Source organism: Cherax quadricarinatus, chromosome 30 (genome assembly GCF_038502225.1).
Source record: "Cherax quadricarinatus isolate ZL_2023a chromosome 30, ASM3850222v1, whole genome shotgun sequence".
NCBI lineage: Eukaryota > Metazoa > Arthropoda > Malacostraca > Decapoda > Parastacidae > Cherax > Cherax quadricarinatus.
In genome coordinates, this window is record NC_091321.1 from 28,600,143 (window position 1) to 28,620,933 (window position 20,791).

At 41.8% G+C, this 20,791-nt stretch overlaps 1 protein-coding gene across 1 annotated transcript in view; it reads left to right on the top strand.

Annotated features, from left to right (window-relative positions):
* The window catches only part of IntS11 (integrator complex subunit 11), a 69,248-nt gene that overhangs the window by 19,981 nt on the left and 28,476 nt on the right, over window positions 1–20,791 (top strand). The window contains exons 7-10 of the mRNA XM_053781729.2: window positions 5,162–5,333; window positions 8,384–8,602; window positions 10,365–10,478; window positions 10,838–10,969. Coding sequence (XP_053637704.1) covers window positions 5,162–5,333; window positions 8,384–8,602; window positions 10,365–10,478; window positions 10,838–10,969 — 637 coding nt within the window. The remainder of the gene's footprint in view (window positions 1–5,161; window positions 5,334–8,383; window positions 8,603–10,364; window positions 10,479–10,837; window positions 10,970–20,791) is intronic.

The following is a 20,791-nucleotide window of genomic DNA, read 5'->3' on the forward strand; positions in this document are numbered from 1 at the left end:
TGTAGTGTAAGCACACACAACACTTTTTCTGAGAAAACTTCTTTGGAGTAGATGGTATTGGTATCAGGCAGTGACAGTTAGGGATTATTCGGTTGGGCACTTCCCCCTCTGGTTGTGGGGTGACAGGTCGCTGAGGAGTGGCAAGTATAGGTGTGGTATGGTACCATACTTTTTCGCTATCTGCTTGATGACATTGAGGGTGAATTCCGCATATCGTTGTCACTTCCCAGTCTTTATTTCATAGATATTGAAGGCATTGAGCATTGCAATGTCTACAAGGTTTTTTACACTTTGATATACCACTTGCAACTCCTACGCACAGAGTCAACAAACCCTATCATCGTGTCACACTTGTCAACTAGTCGCATATTGTTTGTATAGTCGATGACAGCAGCTGGCTTTACAATAGGTTCATTGTTGAACCTGCTCAATCTGTCTGTGCCATCTCATTCTGTGGATGGTTGACAGCAACGTCATGTCCTGTTTGTCATGCCATGTCAGTGCCATGATGTCAATGGCATGAAATGCTTCCACTAGACTTGCTCCAGTGAACCTTGGCATGTGTTTTCTATTTCTTCTCACTGTTCCGCATATATCAGTATTGTTCACACGCAGGAAATCAGCAAGCATAGGGCTTGTATACCAGTTGTCTGTGAACAATGTATGACCCTTGCCAAGGTATGGCTCCATCATCTTGCAATCACCACCAGAAATGCCCAACATGTTCCTGGTATCATCAAGTGTGTTTTTCTGTGTAGATTATGACATCCAACACAAGACCAGTCTCACATTCACACATAAAGTTCTATACCAAAGCGATTATGTTTGCTAAGTATATATTGTTTGAATAACAGTCGTCCCTTGAACAGAACCAGGGACTCGTCAACAACAATGTTCTTGAATGGATAAAAGTAGGCACTTAATTTTTGCTTCTATGAGCAAATTCGCCGATGACACGAAGATAGGTAGGATAATTGATTCAAACGTAGATGTTAGGGAACTTCAGGAGGATTTAGACAAACTCTACTCTTGGTCAGAAAAGTGGCAGATGCAGTTCAATGTAGATAAATGCAAGGTTCTGAAGCTCAGGAACTTATAAGTTAAATAATGTAGAACTTAGCCATACAGATTGCGAAAGGGACTTGGGGGTTATGGTAAGCAGCAACCTTAAACCAAGACAGCAATGCCTAAGCGTACGTAATAAGGCAAATACAGTGGACCCCCGGTTAACGATTTTAATCCGTGCAAGAGGGCTCATCGTTATGCGAAATAATCGTTATGCGCCATAAGAAATAATGGAAATAAAATTAATCCGTGCAAGACGCCCAAAAGTATGAAAAAAAATTTTTTTTACCACATGAAATGTTAATTTTAATACACACAAACTGAAAAAGGCATGCACAATTAAATGACACTTACTTTTATTGAAGATCTGGTGATGATTGATGGGATGGGAGGAGGGGAGAGCAATATCTTCTTACTGTTTAGAAGGAATCCCCTTCCATTAGGACTTGAGGTAGTAAGTCCTTTTCTGGGGTTACTTCCCTTCTTCTTTTAATGCCACTAGGGCCAGCTTCAGAGTCACTGGACTTCTTTCGCACAAGATATCTGTCCATAGTGGCCTGTACCTCTCGTTCCTTTATGACTTGCCTAAAGTGTTTCACAACATTGTCAGTGTAATAATCACCAGCATGGATTTTCATCCATGAAGCACTTCAAGCCACTTAGCACAGATTTCCTTAATCTTTGAAGTAGGCAACTTCTTCAATTTCTCTCTCCCCTCCTCCGAAGCAATTTCCTCAGGTGTGGCCTCTTGCTGTTGAAGTTGATCTAGCAGCTCATCAGTGGTTAGTTCTTCATTGTCCTCCTCCACCAACTCTTCCACATCCTCCCCACTAACCTCCAACCCCAAGGACTTTCCCAATGCCACAATGGATTCCTCAACTGGCACAGGATTCTCAGGGTTAGCCTCAAACCCTTCAAAATCCCTTTTGTCTACACATTCTGGCCACAGTTTCTTCCAAGCAGAGTTCAAGGTCCTCTTTGTCACTTCCTCCCAAGCCTTACCTATAAGGTTTACACAATTGAGGATGTTAAAGTGATCTCTCCAAAACTTAGAGTCAGTTGAGTTTCTGAGGTCATTACAAAGCACCTTTCAAACAGAGCTTTTGTGTACAGTTTCTTGAAGTTGGAAATAACCTGCTGGTCCATGGGCTGCAGGAGAGGAGTGGTATTAGGAGGCAAAAACTTCACCTTAATGAAGCTCATGTCCCCATAAAGTCGCTCTGACACGTCTGTAGGATGACCAGGGGCATTGTCTAACACCAGGAGGCACTTAAGTTCTAATTTCTTTTCAGTTAGGTAATTTTTCACATTGGGGGCAAATGCATGGTGTAACCAGTTATAGAAAAATTCCCTAGTGACCCATGCCTTACTGTTTGCCCTCCACAGCACACACAAATTATCCTTGAGGATAATAAAGGCTTCACTTTGCAATCACCAGTAGCATTGGCACACATCAACAAAGTAAGCCTGTCTTTCATAGGCTTATGTCCTGGGAGTGCCTTTTCCTCCTGAGTAATGTAGGTCCTGCTTGGCATTTTCTTCCAGAACAGGCCTGTTTCATCACAATTAAACACTTGTTCAGGTTTCAGTCCTTCAGTTTCTATGTACTCCTTGAATTCCTGCACATATTTTTCAGCCGCTTTGTGGTCCGAACTGGCAGCCTCACCATGCCTTATCACACTATGGATGCCACTACGCTTCTTAAATCTCTCAAACCAACCTTTGCTGGCCTTAAATTCACTCACATCATCACTAGTTGCAGGCATTTTTTTAATTAAATCGTCAGCAAGCCTTTTCACATATGATCGCTTGAGAGACGCTATCTCCTGCTATCTGCAATAAGAGTCTCTCAACATCTTCCTAAGCGTACGTAATAAGGCAAATAGATTACTGGGATTTGTGTCGGGAAGTGTAAGCAGCAGAAGTCCAGAGGTCATACTGCAGCTTTATACATCGTTGGTGGGGCCTCACCTAGATTGTGCAGCTCAGTTCTGGTCTCCATGTTGCAGAATGGACATGGGTTCGTTGGAAAACATTCAGCGTGGGATGACTAAATTAGTACATGGCATTGGGGATCTTCCTTATGAAGAAAGATTGAAGACTCTTAAGTTACATTCACTTGTTAGACGAAGAATGAGGGGAGACCTGATCGAAGTGTACAAGTGGAAGATAGGTATTAATAAAGGGGATATTAACAAGGTCTTGAGGATATCTCTCCAAGAGAGAACCCGCAGTAATGGATTTAAATTAGATAAGTTTAGATTTAGAAAGGACATAGGAAAGTATTGGTTTGGAAATAGGGTAGTTGATGAGTGGAACAGTCTACCTAGTTGGGTTATTGAGGCTGGGACTTTGGGTAGTTTCAAATTTAGGTTGGATAAGTACATGAGTGGGAGGGGTTGGATTTGAGAGGGACTTGCACATCGGAGCTTGTTTCTTGGGTGGCATTGAAAATTGGGTTGGTCAAATGTTGTTAGTGGGATGAATTGTAAAGGACCTGCCTAGTATGGGCCAACAGGCCTGCTGCAGTGTTCCTCCTTTCTTATGTTCTTCAGATACATAAAGAATTCCTGGATTTTGTAAGAGGTCATTTCGGTTTGGCGTATTCCTGTCTCAGAAGTGCAACATTCATAGCAACAGAGTGAATCTGTTGCAGGAAAGGAGGTCACGAAAGACTGGAGTACTGATGAAGTGGTCTGTAGACCAGTAGTGTGCTATATTGTTCTTATATGTGTGTGGCATAAACATGACAGTGCCAAGGAATAAATACATTTCAGCCACAGTTGTATCTTTCCACCTGCACGGCCATGACGATTCTGAAACGTGTGTGGTCCATTGCATACAGTAGTACATGTTGGTCTGGGTATCAATCAAGTTCATTATCAGCTCATCATAGTTGAAAATAGTTTAACTCTGTAGCCTCATTTGTGATGGGACAGTGTGGCATGATGGCACTTCCACTGGCATCAAAATTGAAAGGATGTGGCACGAATGGTGTACTTTCTGTCCAGTTCCATTTACGGTCACATGGTGCAAGTTGGACCTGTGGCATAGGGAGTGGGGGAGCAGGAGGAGGGACAGAAGTGGAGGCAGTACATGGTTAAGAGGGTGCTGGGTGGTCCTTTGTCTGCCCACCCACTGCACCACAAGGTCCAGGCACAATGCAACCTCCCTCTTCCTCCATCCCAGCATACACTCCTTCATGATCACTATCAGTGGCTGGAGTTTTGGATCGTGACCTTCCAACTGCATATGGCACTGCGTGAACGTAGGTTATGACGCCTAAAAGTATGTTTCACTTTCACCCGACGAATCGTCTGTGGGCATAAAATCGATTTCATCATTGTCACATATCACTTTCACTATCGTCAGCACCATAACGCATGGAAAATGATAATTTCCTCTTGCGGAGTTGCCTTTAGGTAGTAACACTAGCAATCCCAGAGGTGCTGGGCTGAGGGTTTGTTGTGGCCACATTAGCCACACTGGCCACCTCAGAAGTGCTGGGCTGAGGGTCATCTGGGTTATCATCAAAAGTTTGACAAATTCCTTGATCATTAGTGGCCATATCGGTGTCAAATCCACTAAACTAGCGTTCTGTATTATTTCCGAGAATAACAGTGTTAATACAATGAGGCATGAGTGAATGACGGGGGTTTGCCATGATGTTGACCCAAGATGGAGCTGAAACTAACTGGTGTTACCACGTGTTACCCCGGCATCCCCGATTTTTTTTTCATACTGCACACACTGAGTGCGCAGACCCATTCTCTTGTGTCTAGGTGACTCAGGCCTATCATGCCAATTTTGAAGGAATGAAAAATAAAACAGTGATCTACGTTTGGAGCACTACGCACGTGAACGTAGATCTACGTGTGGACAGTTTAAGGGTTAACTATGATGATTTGCCACAAACTGTGATCCCTTCTTTTCTGTCAGTGTTCCTCAACACTCTTATCCCTCTCCCTGTCATGTTTTTCACTGCTATGTGACACACTGGTTTACCAATTTTCTTGAATATAATAATGATTAATGATAAAAACAATAATAATAATGTAAATTATTGATGTTAACTTGCCACACTTTCTGTTCACAGAGAACGTGACTTTCTAAAGAAAGTGCATGACTGTGTAGACCGAGGAGGCAAGGTTCTCATCCCTGTGTTTGCTCTTGGCCGTGTGCAAGAACTGTGTATTCTGCTTGACACCTACTGGGATCGAATGAATCTTAAAGTGCCCATTTATTTTACCATGGGTCTTGCAGAAACAGTAAGCATCTTCATTCATTCTCCAACATTGTTGATGAAAGCAACATAATGTTAAGGACATTATTGCTCCCTGTAGCAGGTGTTACTGGCATTTTGCAATAAATGCATTCATGAGCCTTGATACATAAAGTGAATTCATATAGAGCAAACCCATTATAATACATAAAACACAGGCATTTGTTTTGTGATTGTAAATTCTACAATTCTCATTGAAAGTTTATGAAAAATATGATCCTACTACATGTGCATGAAATAGTCATATACAAAATAAAAAAGAAAAGAAACCATACCCCCGGCCGGGATTGAACCCGCGGTCATAGAGTCTCAAAACTCCAGCCCGTCGCGCTAACCACTAGACCAGCTAGCCACAATAAGATTCATCCAACTAGGTATATTTCTACACCATAGGAAGGTTAGCACAGGCACCTCTGTGACCACAAATGCAAGTTTTTACAGACGAATCTCCAGCTAGCGTGGCCGTGACGAACTCTAGTTCAAGTCCCTTCACTGCCGTCAACATGACTTAAGAAATCGTAATGACACGATTGCAAATAAACCATACCCCCGGCCGGGATTGAACCCGCGGTCATAGAGTCTCAAAACTCCAGCCCGTCGCGCTAACCACTAGACCAGCTAGCCACAATAAGATTCATCCAACTAGGTATATTTCTACACCATAGGAAGGTTAGCACAGGCACCTCTGTGACCACAAATGCAAGTTTTTACAGACGAATCTCCAGCTAGCGTGGCCGTGACGAACTCTAGTTCAAGTCCCTTCACTGCCGTCAACATGACTTAAGAAATCGTAATGACACGATTGCAAATAAACCATACCCCCGGCCGGGATTGAACCCGCGGTCATAGAGTCTCAAAACTCCAGCCCGTCGGGCTGGAGTTTTGAGACTCTATGACCGCGGGTTCAATCCCGGCCGGGGGTATGGTTTATTTGCAATCGTGTCATTACGATTTCTTAAGTCAAAAAAGAAAAGATTTTGTTCAAAAAACATACACCAAAAAAAAAAAATTATAATCAGCCAGCGCTGTATAGCCCTTGTGGTTTAGCGCTTCTTTTTGATTATAATAATAATATAAAAATCAGTCATAATCTCTATACTGTACAAAAGGGTAAGGATAAGGAGCTGTCTATTGCATTTATGGATTTATAAATGGCATATGATAGACTGGATTAGATAATGTGGCAGATTTTGCAAATGTGTGGAATAACTGGTAAAACAAGAATGAGCCTAGAAGCCATGGACATACCATTCTTGGTGTTGGTATTATACAAATAATTTGTGGTGTAAAAAGTAGAAGATAGAGTGAAGGTTACAAAGCTATAATTCAGAAAGTTGAATTATATTTACCAATCAAGGAAGCTCTGATTAGTAGCTCCCTAATCCTGTTGTGAATTTCTTTAATGCCCATCAAGAAGAGCATCAATGTTTTCTAAGTAAAGGCATTTTTTTTTAGTCACAAGAATCTGACATCTTGTACCTTTCAGAACCAAAGAATATGTTTCAGCTTATAACACAAGGAATCCTGGATGAGTTTTTTTTTATGTATAACCCTACTTGGTCCTTCCTCTTATTACTTATGTTTATATACTGGCTTTAGAAATGTGTGTTTTTTATGTATGATGTTGTTGTTGGTGAAAACAAACAAGTTATCATGGGTTTGCTTGTGACATTACTGAAAAAGTGTATAATTATCTGGAACTTGGTTTCATTAACTCTGAAATGGAATTTAAATCTCTTTATGAAGGGGAGTTCTTAAGAGCCAGTTATAGTGTATAAAGGAGAGCCCTGTTTGTATGACTCTTAAGTTTCTGACCTGTGCAATAAGCGAAAATCACCAGCGGGTGAAAAAGAGCCTCTTTTTCATTACTGAATCCATCTAAAATGCCAGACGTGTTTACACTATATCAAGCGCTCAATACAGCTAGGCATAAAAAAACAGATAAAAAATTTAAATAAATACACAATACTAACTTTAAAATATTTTGTTCATCACCTTTCCCTGTTGTGTGAAAAATGGCAATAAAGTGGTAAAAGCACTGAACATAATGAACAGTGGGTCAGCTGAAAACCAATGAAAACATGGAACACCAAAAAGAGGGTGCTGAGTAAGCGGGACCCTCCTGTATATATATACTGTATATATATATATATATTTTTTTTAACCCACCGGCTATCTCCTACCAAGGTAGGGTGATCTGAAAAAGAAGAAACACTTCTTTTTACATTTAGTAATTATGTATACAAAAGGTCACTAGGCTCTTGTTCTCGTCATTTTAGTCACCTTTTACAACACTTATGGCTTACAGAGTAAGGATTCTTTTACACTTAATGGAAATGGAAGGAAATAAATAAGAACAACTATTAAGAAAATAGAAGAAAACTCAGATAGGTTTGTATATATGTATGTACATGTATGTGTAGTGTGACCTAAGTGTAAGTACAAGAAACAAGATGTATCTATACTCCTGCATGTTTTTATTTATGTATACAGCCTCTCCTCACTTAATGACGTACTTGTTTACTGACAACTTGGACTTATGACGGGCTCTCTGACCAGTATGCATACCTAAATAATGCATATTAGCTGATTTCCTCTATTCTGTTTATTACAATATACAGTAAACTACTGTATAAACATTTGAAAATATATGAGAAATGTTATAAATGACACAAAGGTGACATTAAAACAATATCAAAGAGGGTTGACCTGAACCCATTACCATTATAGAGTGCTCCTCACTTAGTGACGAATTCGTTTACCGACATGGTCCTAGGAACAGAACTCCGTCATTAAGTGAGGAGAGGCTGTACTGTGTGTGTGTACTCACCTATTTGTGGTTTCAGGGGTCGATTCATAGCTCCTGGCCCCGCCTGTGTGTGTGTGTGTGTGTGTGTGTGTGTGTGTGTGTGTGTGTGTGTGTGTGTGTGTGTGTGTGTGCGCGTGTGTGTGCGTGTGTGCGCGTGTGTGTGCGCACACGTGTGCGTGCAGAGTATTTGGATACATATAAGTTAATTGTGTTGAATTTATTTTCAGGCAAATAAATACTACAGGATGTTCATCACATGGACAAATCAAAAAATTCGACGAACTTTTGTCCATCGTAATATGTTTGACTTTAAGCACATAAAACCATTTGACAAATCATACATGGATAATCCTGGTCCTATGGTGGTATTTGCTACTCCAGGCATGCTGCATGCTGGCCTTTCCTTGGCAGTATTCAAAAAGTGGGCCCCTAATGCAAGCAATATGGTAAGCATGATTATTTTGGCTATTGTATATGTAAATTATAGATATCTTCCTCCACATACTATGAATTAAGTGAAGATGTAACCCAAACATTTTTATTTTGGTTATTGCAGCATCTGAAAAAACTATATATATATATGATAGGCATATGATAGAGTTGATAGGGGAGCAATGTGACAGATGTTGCAAGTGTATGGCATAGGTAGTAAGTTAATAAATGCTGTAAAGAGTTTTTATGAAGATAGCGAAGCTCAGGTTAGGGTAAATAAGAGAGAGGGAGATTAATTTCCAGTAAAAGTAGGCCTTAGACTGGAATGCATGTCTCCATGGCTGTTTAACATATTTGTAGATGGGATTGTAAAAGAAGTAAATGCTGAGGAGAGAGGTGGGATTAAAGTATGTGGAATCTAATACAAAATGGAAGTTAGCACAGTTACTTTTTTATGATACTGAGCTTTTGTGAGATTTTGAAGACAATTGCAAAAGTTAGTGGACGAGTTTGGGAGGGTGTGTAAAAGAATGAAGTTGAAAGTGAACATAGATAAGAGTAAGGTAAGGAAAAATTGAATATCAGATTGGAGTTAGGAAGTATAGAGGAAGTGAATGTGTTCAGGTATTTGGGAGTGGACGTGTCGGCAGATGGATACATGAAAAACGAGGTACATCATAAAATTGATGAAGGAAAAAAGGTGGGTGTGCATTGAAGTATCTGTGGAGACAAAAACATTACCCATGGAGGCAAAGAAGGAAATGTATGAGAGTATAGTGGTACCAACACTCTTATATGGATGTGAAGCATGGGTTGTGAATGTTGCAGTGAGGAGGAGGCTGGAGGCAGTGGAGATGTCATGTCTGAGGGCAATGTATGGTGTAAATATTATGCAGAGAATTTGTAATTTGAAGATTAGGAGGAGGTGTGGAGTCACTAAAAGTATTATCCAGAGGATTGAAGAGGGGTTGTTGAAGTGTCTTTTTAGAGATGATGGAGTAAAATAGGACGACTTATAGGGTGTACAAATCTGTAATGAATGAAAGGCAAGGAAGGGGTTGTCCTGGGTAAGGATGGAGGGAGGGGGGTAAAAGAAGTTGTGTGTGTGAATGGTTTGGTTATTACAGTAGGCATGTGTGAGCATGTTAGATAGGATTGAGTGGAGATAAGTGGTTTTTGGGACTTGACAAGCTGTTGGAGTGTAAGCATGGTAATATTTTGTGAAGGAATTCTGGGAAACCAGTTAGTTGGACTTGAGTCCTGGAGGTGGGAAGTACAATGCCTGCACTCTCAAGAAGGGGTTTGAGATATTTGCTGTTTATAGTGACATCTAAACTGTTGTATCTGTGCACCTCTGACAAGACAGTGATAGTGTAAATTAGTGATGAGGGTATATTATTATTTTAATCAAACTAAGTGCTAAACTCACAAGGGTCATACAGGATGAGGGTATATATGCTGAAAGTTGTATGCCTTTCAGTGTACAGGTCATGCAGTAAGAGTTTACTTAAATTCTATTTTAAGGATTAAAATAAACTTTTCTGGTGGTATTCTCTTTAGTTGTGTTATCTTTGATTTCAGCATAGCCGAGGAAGATGATAGTTTTTTGCCACTATATACTCGTTACAAATACTTTAATCACACAGTTTTCAAGTACGTTACATAACATATATTAACAAGGGAGATTGATTTATGAATTGTCTCAATTAATATTTGTTGTCATTGAAGTGTGACCACTTAATGTGAATATAGTTGATGTTGACTATTGTGTTTCAGGTAATCATGCCAGGGTACTGTGTGCAGGGTACTGTGGGGCACAAGATCCTCAATGGTGCTAAGAAGGTTGACTTTGAAAACAGAACCAGTGTGGAGGTCAACTTGGCTGTGGAGGTGAGTATCTTATGTGTTAGTGCTTTCTGCTTTGTGCAGTCATATTTCCTCTATCTGCAGTTGATCCTTCAAGGGAGTGAGGGTTCCTGGATGCTACCAAAAGATTGATCCAAGGAATTTCAGCTACTTCCCCATTTCAAACCTGATTTTCTACTATTCCACAGGTATATCCCCTATGGGTTTAATGCTTCATCATGAATATAATAATGCTCATCTGCAGATGAAGATGTAGTTCACTTGTATTCACCTTAACCTTGTCATTCAAAAGCTTCTGCTTTCCATTTCTGCTATGACATTACTATATCAACATCTATTATGTGCAACTGTGGAGCCATAGCTAAACTTTTTTTTTTTAACAGTATATGTCATTCAGCGCACATGCAGATGCGAAAGGAATTATGCAGTTAATTCGACACTGTGAGCCCAAAAATGTGATGTTGGTTCATGGGGAAAATGCTAAGATGGATTTCCTTAGACAAAAGATAATGCAGGTAAGACTTTCTATATTTTTCATTAGTTTTTATATTGATTTTTTTTTTAAACAACCCTATCTTCTCTCAAAAATCTTCCTGATTAGGCTGATGTAAATGTGAAGTTGTTGAAATAGTAGTCAATATTGGCAAATAAGTTTAGCAGACAGTCTCCTGCTTATACACTACAGGTACAAAAATTAAAAATGTATATATATTTTTTATGGAATTTCTCTGTTGTTCTGTTCACAAAATTATTGATACAGGTTTTATTTTTTCACTGAATTTTTAGAAATCTTTTTGGTCACAAATTATGTTAATTACTGAACTGTGATGTCAGTTTGTTTTTGTTAAGACAGTGATGGTGAGTGTTTCATCTTTTTCTGGTCACTTTACTTCAGTGGGAGACAACTAGTGTTTTAAAAATATATTCAGTGATCCCTCAAAACTATCATAACTTAAATTCTAATATATATAGTTTTATGGTAATTTGTTCCAAGACCCTGGAAGTGCTACTTTTACTGTACCTTGGATGTGTATAGTCACAGACACTGTTTTCCTTCATCTGCTTCTCGCTCATCCACAGTAACAACAGTCTTAAAATCTCTGATAATTTCTGTCTTTCTCACTAGCTTAGCTTCATCAGTCACTTTAATGCTCTTTATAATTTCTTTTTGCTTGATAATAGTAGAGTTGGTTGATTGTGGAAAGTCATACTCACACACCAATGCACTAACTCTTTAGGTCTTTTCACAATTTCTTATTTGATCTTTAGAAAAATTGCCTGTTTACTGCTCATTTTTGGGGCCATGATGACTTGGTAAAACAAATTGTGGCATAATTAAATCACAAATGTGTATCGTATCTCAGATTTTTCAGTGCAACTCAAAACTAAATTCCTTTATGAGAGTAAATCGTAACTCAAAGTTATCGTAACTCCAGCCCATCATAACTCAAGGGACCACTGAATGTACTCACAGGAAGAGCTACAACAATTATTTTTTTCACACTGTACACTGTATAGTACAGTATGTCAAATACTGTATTACAAATTACATTTCTTCGATATTTCGCCAAATTATATTTTTTTAATTTCTTTTGTTAAATAATAACTCTTATTACCATTGCTATTCCATTAAAATAATAATCAAATGATACTATATCTTTTCCCAAAAATAGCCAAACATTACTTTAAATTATGTTTGGCCATTTCTAAAAGGTAAACACTAAAGGAATACTCAAAGTGAGTCTTTAAGTTTCAAGTAACTTAACTTACAATGGTGGTATAAATCTCAGGCCCTCTTAGAGCTCTAGTGAGCCAATGGCCACTTATCACTCTTGAGGCTTCCTAACTGTAGAAAATGGATACCTGAAAACAAAAAGGCACCAGATAAAATAAGGAGAATTGAAATATTTTATTAATTACTTGCTGTGCCTTCTCTGTTAATGCGTTGACAGTATGTGTGAAATGTAGTTTTCATGCATTGTTACAGTTGATGTTTATATTATTCTTATCATATAGTGGACCTGTGATAGCTCTTCACCTGCTTCAGCATATTGAAGGTGCACTCACTGTATATATATTATATTATAATCAGAAAGAAGCGCTAAGCCACAAGGGCTATACAGCGCTGCAGGGTAAGAAAGGAAGCGAGGGGATTGGGTGGCAGAAGGGGGGAGGGGCTATCAGTAGGTTACAGAAAACAGCGGGGCAGGGGATAGTGCAGGGTAGAGGGTAGCAAGAGATCGAGGTAGAAAGGGCTGAAGGTATCATCAGAGTTTGTGAAGTAAGTCAGATGTTGTCAAAAAGTCAATGAGAGAGTCCGGATGAAAGGTGGGTCCATCAGCAAGAAGGGAAGGTAAAGAGAGAGCAGCGGAGTGAAGACGACGTTGGAGGTAAAGTCTGCGTGCTCGTTGATAAAGTGGGCAGTCTAACAGAATGTGGCTGACTGATAATGGAACCTGACAATTCTCACAGAGAGGAGCAGGGCGCCTCTCTATAAGATATCCACAAGTAAGATGTGTATGGCCAGTGCGGAGACGGGAGAGAGTAGTCTTCCAACCTCGGCACTGGTGACAAGAAGACAGCCAGTAACCTATACTCGGTTTAATAGATTGAAGTTTGTTACCGAGTAGAGTAGACCAACGTCGTTGCCAACATTTGTGAAGGTGGGTAGCTATTGCAGCAAAATAGTCCGTAAATGGAACACCTCTATATGAAACTGGTAGGTCATGTACTGCTGACCGTGCAGCAGTGTCTGCCTGTTCATTGCCCTGTACGTCAACATGACCAGGGACCCAACAAAAAACAATATCTTTATGCTTGGTAGAGATGCAGCGTAGCCGAAGTTGGATATGGAGGACTAAGGGGTGAGGTGTATCAAATTTCTGTATAGCCTGTAAAGCACAAAGGGAGTCTGAGACAAGCACAAATAATGACACAGGCATAGATGCAATACAGATAAGTGCTGCAAGAATGGCATACAATTCAGCAGTAAAGATACTAGCCGAAGATAGTAAATGCCCTCATACGACGCTGTCCGGAAACTCTGCTGCGAATCCTACGCCGTCAGAAGACTTAGAACCATCTGTGTACACTACAATGGCATGAGAATGAGAGTGGAAGTGGTCAAGAAAAAGAGAGCGGGAAGCTACCGTAGACAGTTGGGTTTTCAAGCAAGGGAGAGAGAAAGAACAGACTCGAACAGCTGGAACTTCCCATGGGGGTAGGGAAAAGTGAGATGCTACATGAACGTAGAGAGGTGGAAATTGAAGAGAAAACAAGAGCGAATGTAGGTGAAGAGAGAAGGGACGGAGCAAACAGGGGCAGCGAACAAATAAAGAATGTCTACTAATATCGGTGACCATTCTATAAATGGAAGGATTGCGGAGATCATGAGAGTGTACATAGTAGCGAAGGCAATGGGCATCACGGCGATTGGATAAGGATGGAACGTTCGCTTCTGCATAGAGGCTCTCAACAGGGGAAGAGCGAAAAGCACCAAGGCATAAACGTAATCCTTGGTGATGAATAGGGTTGAGGCTAGAGAGAGTAGCAGGAGAGGCAGTTGAATAGATCTGGTCACCATAGTCAAGTTTCGATAAAATGAGGGTGGAATGTAGGCGAAGGAGAGTTTGACGATCAGCTCCCCATGAAAGATGAGCAAGGGTTTTAAGAAGGTTCAGCCGGCTGTGACAAGTTGTCTTCAGAGAGGTAATGTGAGGTTTCCAGGATAACCTACGGTCAAAGAGGAGGCCTAGAAACCTGACTGTATCACGTTCAGGGATACGGGTGCCATAGAGGTATAAAGGATGATCGGAGATGACAGAGCGTCTAGTGAAAGTAATTTGGCGAGTTTTGGTACTGGAAAATTTAAACCCATGTGTGGTGGCCCAATTGGAAACACGGTCGACTGCATGCTGGAGAGAAACTGTAATGAGGTGACAGTCAGAGCCTGCACAGGCAATAGCGAAGTCATCAACATAGAGTGATGACCAAATATTGGATGGAAGACTAGAGGCCAAATCATTTATAGCAAGGAGAAAAAGTGTTGTGCTTAGAACACATTCCTGGGGGACACCTTCAGCTTGGATAAAGTCCGGGGAGAGCACATTATTAACCCAAACACTTAAATGTCTGTCAGTTAAAAAGTTCTTAAGGAAGGATGGTAGATTGCCTCGAAGGCCTAAGGAGTGGGCTTGGGCCAAAATATTATACCTCCAAGTTGTGTCATATGCCTTCTCAAGGTCAAAAAATATGGCAATAACTGAGTGGTTATTCGCAAAGGCATTACGAACATACGTATCCAAGCATAGTAAGGGGTCTATGGTAGAACGGCCCTTACGAAAGCCATATCGATGAGTGGAGAGACTGTTGTGCGTCTCTAAATACCACACTAAACGTCTATTTACCAGGCGTTCCATCACTTTGCAAACTGCACTGGTAAGAGCAATGGGACGATAGTGGGAGGCTTCATGTCCTGTAGTACCCAGTTTGCGGAAAGGGAGAACAATGGCAGATTTCCACAGCTGTGGAAGAACTCCTTGTGACCAAATAAGATTGAAAAAGCATAATAGGACTGCAAGTGCTGACTGATGTAAATGTTATAGCATATGAATATGAATGTCGTCGGGCCCAGCTGCCAATGATCGACAAGCTGAGAGTGTTGCCTCCAGTTCCTGAAGTGTAAAAGGCACATTATACTGTTCTTTTTTGAGAGAAGAAAAGTCCAAGGGTGCTAACTCTCTGGCAGACTTTGAAGAAAGAAACGAGGGGCATAGATGGAGCCCCTGAGAAATACAGACCAGATGATTGCCAATTTCATTGGCAACATCTAGTGGGTTTGCTATATCAACACCAGCAACCTGCAGAACAGGAACCGGGTCAGGAGAATATTTACCACTCAGTTTTCGTACTTTTTTCCAGACTGCACTCATAGAGGAAGCAGAGGTGATGGTGGAGACATAATCTCGCTAGCAAGTGCGTTTAGCGTCATGGATGACACGGCGAGCGATCGCACGCTTCTGCTTAAAATCATGAAGTCTCTCCATGGTTCTATTATACTAGTACCTGGCCCACCCAGTGCGTTTCAAACATACTGCACGAGTACAAGCAAGAGACCACCAAGGCACGCATTTCTGAGAATGCCTGCCCTTAGTTTGGGGTATAGAATGAGAAGCTGCGGTTAAAACGGAGGATAAGAGGTGTAAAAGCTCATCAATGGAGGACGAAGAAGGAACCTCATGAAAAACAGTTAGTTGTGAGTAAAGGTTCCAATTTGCCTGATCAAAGTGCCAGCGTGGGTTACGAAGAGGTGGTGAATATGAAGGGGAAGTAAGTATGGTTGGGAAATGATCGCTGTCATGTAAATCCGGGAGAACAGACCAGGTGAAGTCTAATGTGGCGGAGGAAGAGCAGACTGAGAGATCGATGCAAGAGAGAGTATGAGTCCGAGGATCAAAATAGGTGTGAGTACCTGTATTTAAAACATGGAGGGGGTGGGTAGCAAGAAAAGCCTCTAACTAAATGCCACAGGAATTACACTGAGACACCCCCAGAGGAAATGATGGGCATTAAAATCGCCAAGTAACAGAAGTGGTGGGGGTAATGTCGAAACAAGAAAGGCAATATCTGGGATAGATAATGCCCGAGCAGGAGAGAGATACAAAGAACAGAGTGTATACCACCTATGCAAGTGGATACGGGCTGCTGTATAATGCAGTGTAGTACGAACAAATAGCTGATGGTACGGAATATCAGTGCGTAGAAGAAGGGCACTTTCATTAAAGGTCCCATCAGGAAAAGGATCTGAAGAATACAATAAATTATAGTCTGAGATGGGATAGATAACGGCAGAGTGTAATTTTGGTTCCTGTAAGCAAACACCAACAGGGGAAAACTGGGAGAGCAACATCTGAAGCTCACTCCGATTACCCGAGGCCGCGAATATTCCACTGTAAATAGGCCATGATTGACAACGTAGGTACCCTTACCTGAAATCCGCAGGTAAGGGTACCTACGGACTAGAAGGGTTAGAAAAGTCCACATGCGGTGGCAAAGGAAAACGTTCAAGTAGTGAAGGAACAGTGCGTTGTCAAGAAAGGAGTCGAGAAGAGGAAAGAGAAGGAACAGAGAGTGGATCAGTGTCCAGTGATGGTTTGGTCTCTGCAATATATTCAGAGATTGCTTCAAGTGTTTCGGAGTTCAGAGACGTCGTATGGGAGACAATATTGGAGATGGAAGGAGGAGGAGTTTGAGTAAAGATCGGAGCTGTAATGGACTGTACCATGGTGGGGGGGAGGGGGCAAAAGAGTGGAGGGAACTGGAGAAGTGTGGGAGGGAACAGAAGAGGCAGAAACTCGGGAAGTGGCAGAAGAGTAAGAAACTTGGGAGGGGACAGGGGAGGAAGGCACAGTACGAGGAGGAGGATGAACCTCCACACTTGCAACGGAGCCAGTGAAAGGGGAAGACCTAGGTACAGAGACCGGGAAGGTAAAATGTGGAGGTGGATGAAAGGAAGGAGGGGTTAAAGGAGATTTGTTGGACCTCTGAGAAGTAGAGGGACAATTGGAAGGTGTCGTACGAGGTCTTGTCGATACTGGGGTTTGTGAGGGAGAACACGAAGAAGTGAGGACAGACTGAGGTGTTGAAGTAGGGACGTCTGAGCCCAGGACACCAAATGAATTAGATACAGGAGTGACTATGGGACTGGCAACCGCAGAGTAGGCTGCAGAAGATGGGACCCCAGAAGTGGGGGAATGTTTTGAAGCACGAGAATAAGAAACACGGGGTAGTCTCCCTTGGAGGCGGAGATGAGAAACTGCCATAGCATAAGGGAGACCTTCTGCCTCTTTGAGGCAACGAATTTCCCGCTCATTTAAGTAGACCTGGCAACAGCGAGAGTACAAAGGGTGAGCCTCATGACAATTAAGGCAAGAGGGAGGTCGACTGCAAGACATATTAGAATGGTCATCGGCACCACAGACTGGGCATTCGGCTATAGATCTGCAATATTTTGGTGGGTGGCCAAATCGCCAGCAATTCCTACACTGTTGTGGTGTAGGGATCACCTTCCGAACTTGTAACCGATGTCCTGCTACATAAACAGAGGATGGGAGTTCATGGCTGTCAAAAGTTAAACGAGCCACATTGTCATCACCCGCGGGCGGGAAGAACATAAGTGTCTACCTTGAGAATTGGGAGATCTTGGAGTTCCTGCTTTGAGAATGTCATTGCCACATGTCTGGAAATTCTGTTGGACTATGGTATGGGGCAGAATAACAGTACCACTACAAGAATTCAGGGAATGATGTTTTTCGATAGTGATAGTATCGATATGTGAAAGAGAAAGATCATGAGCTTGGGTAGAATTCTGGACTGTGATGATGCACATACCACTCTTAAGAGCATGAAAGGAAATATCTCTACCAACGTGGCGTAGGAGCGCTTTGCCAATACTATGGTCAGAAAGATAGGCAGTAGAAGATGTCAGTCGTAAAGTAAAGAATTTAGTCCATTGTGTGGTCCGAAACTGAGTGTGGAGAGGGAGTGCATGACGTGTTGGTCTTTTCCGAGTAGAATGGGAAGGTAACGAAGTAACATCGTCAGGAGATTGTCGTTGGCGTTTAGAAGTGGGACCAGAGTCGGTCCGACGTGAGACGGGCTGGCGATTCGAAAATCGTCGCACCATAGAGGGAGAGGCCGGAAGCATAGTCAAAGGAGAGCGGAAGTCAGACAAATCGAAGGAGTCAGTGGAAGCCCCGGTACCTGAAGCGGGTGAGGAAACAGCACCAGCAAGAGGTACAGGGGCCAAAGAGTGGCCAAAAGACGAGGCAAGGTCAGAACAGGGTGTGGTAACAATAAGGGGCCCGGGGGTAGCGGGTCATGGATTTGGGACTCCATGGTTAGGTTACTTCTTTCTTTTTGTTTTTAAGAAAAAAAAAGATAAGAAAAGAAAAATAAAAAAAAAAATTAAAAAAGGAGGGACTGGGGAGGAATGAAAGGGCCAGAAATCTCCCTCCACGCCCAAGAGGACCTCAGCACCGCAAGTAGCGCAGATGCAGCATGGAACCCGTGCCATACCCTACCCTTCATGCCAGTAAACCAGCAATCCGGGATAGCAACCTCACATCTGCCGAGCTACCTCGGTGGACAAAAGAGAGGGCGGCTGGATATCCGCCACAAAGCATACCTCCTTTGGCCACCACCCCCGGAATCCGAAAGGTGGCTTCCAGAGATACACCTGTCGCCGAAAGACACCCAAAGCTACCCTCCGGGATACTGGAGAGGGATCGGGACATCCCCAGGTGATCCAGATCCCATGGCAAACTACGCCACCGCCAAGAACCTCAACGGAATGGGATGGACCCCGGTACCCTTCCCCCTACCTATGAACTAGTGTGCCTGTGGGAAAAATCCCAAAGGGCAAAAAGAGGAAGGGCAAAAGGGAGGGGTGGGGAGGATGGGATAGGGAAGGGGCGATTGGGGGGTAATTAGGTTCTGTCTGAGGAAGGAGACCAACAGGTCTAATTCCTCAGACCAAGAGCCTCTTAACCACGCCAAGGAGCCCCCCTTGAAGAGGCACTCACTGTAGCCTTATTTAGCAGCTGCAAGCACTAAAAAGAATGGAATAATACGAAATGTTTGGGGTGCCAGGTGTAAATGATAATGGGAGCCCTTTGATTGAACTTTGTATAGAAAGGGGTTTAGTTATAGGTAATACATATTTTAAGAAAAAGAGGATAAATAAGTATACAAGATATGATGTAGGGCGAAATGACAGTAGTTTGTTGGATTATGTATTGGTAGATAAAAGACTGTTGAGTAGACTTCAGGATGTACATGTTTATAGAGGGGCCACAGATATAGCAGATCACTTTCTAGTTGTAGCTACACTGAGAGTAAAAGGTAGATGGGATACAAGGAGAACAGAAGCATCAGGGAAGAGAGAGGTGAAGGTTTATAAACTAAAAGAGGAGGCAGTTAGGGCAAGATATAAACAGCTATTGGAGGATAGATGGGCTAATGAGAGCATAGGCAATGGGGTCGAAGAGGTATGGGGTAGGTTTAAAAATGTAGTGTTAGAGTGTTCAGCAGAAGTTTGTGGTTACAGGAAAGTGGGTGTGGGAGGAAAGAGGAGCGATTGGTGGAATGATGATGTGAAGAGAGTAGTAAGGGAGAAAAAGTTAGCATATGAGAAGTTTTTACAAAGTAGAAGTGATGAAAGGAGGGAAGAGTATATGGAGAAAAAGAGAGAGGTTAAGAGAGTGGTGAAACAATGTAAAAAGAGAGTAAATGAGAGAGTGGGTGAGATGTTATCAACAAATTTTGTTGAAAATAAGAAAAATTTTGGAGTGAGATTAACAAGTTAAGAAAGCCTAGAGAACAAATGGATTTGTCAGTTAAAAATAGGAGAGGAGAGTTATTAAATGGAGAGTTAGAGGTATTGGGAAGATGGAGGGAATATTTTGAGGAATTGTTAAATGTTGATGAAGATAGGGAAGCTGTGATTTCGTGTATAGGGCAAGGAGGAATAACATCTTGCAGGAGTGAGGAAGAGCCAGTTGTGAGTGTGGGGGAAGTTCGTGAGGCAGTAGGTAAAATGAAAGGGGGTAAGGCAGCCGGGATTGATGGGATAAAGATAGAAATGTTAAAAGCAGGTGGGGATATAGTTCTGGAGTGGTTGGTGCAATTATTTAATAAATGTATGGAAGAGGGTAAGGTACCTAGGGATTGGCAGAGAGCATGCATAGTTCCTTTGTATAAAGGCAAAGGGGATAAAAGAGAGTGCAAAAATTATAGGGGGATAAGTCTGTTGAGTATACCTGGCAAAGTGTATGGTAGAGTTATTATTGAAAGAATTAAGAGTATAACGGAAAATAGGATAGCAGATGAACAAGGAGGCTTTAGGAAAGGTAGGGGGTGTGTGGACCAGGTGTTTACAGTGAAACATATAAGTGAACAGTATTTAGATAAGGCTAAAGAGGTCTTTGTGGCATTTATGGATTTGGAAAAGGCGTATGACAGGGTGGATAGGGGGGCAATGTGGCAGATGTTGCAGGTGTATGGTGTAGGAGGTAGGTTACTGAAAGCAGTGAAGAGTTTTTACGAGGATAGTGAGGCTCAAGTTAGAGTATGTAGGAAAGAGGGAAATTATTTCCCAGTAAAAGTAGGCCTTAGACAAATATGTGTGATGTCACCGTGGTTGTTTAATATATTTATAGATAGGGTTGTAAGAGAAGTAAATGCGAGGGTCTTGGCAAGAGGCGTGGAGTTAAAAGATAAAGAATCACACATAAAGTGGGAGTTGTCACAGTTGCTCTTTGCTGATGACACTGTGCTCT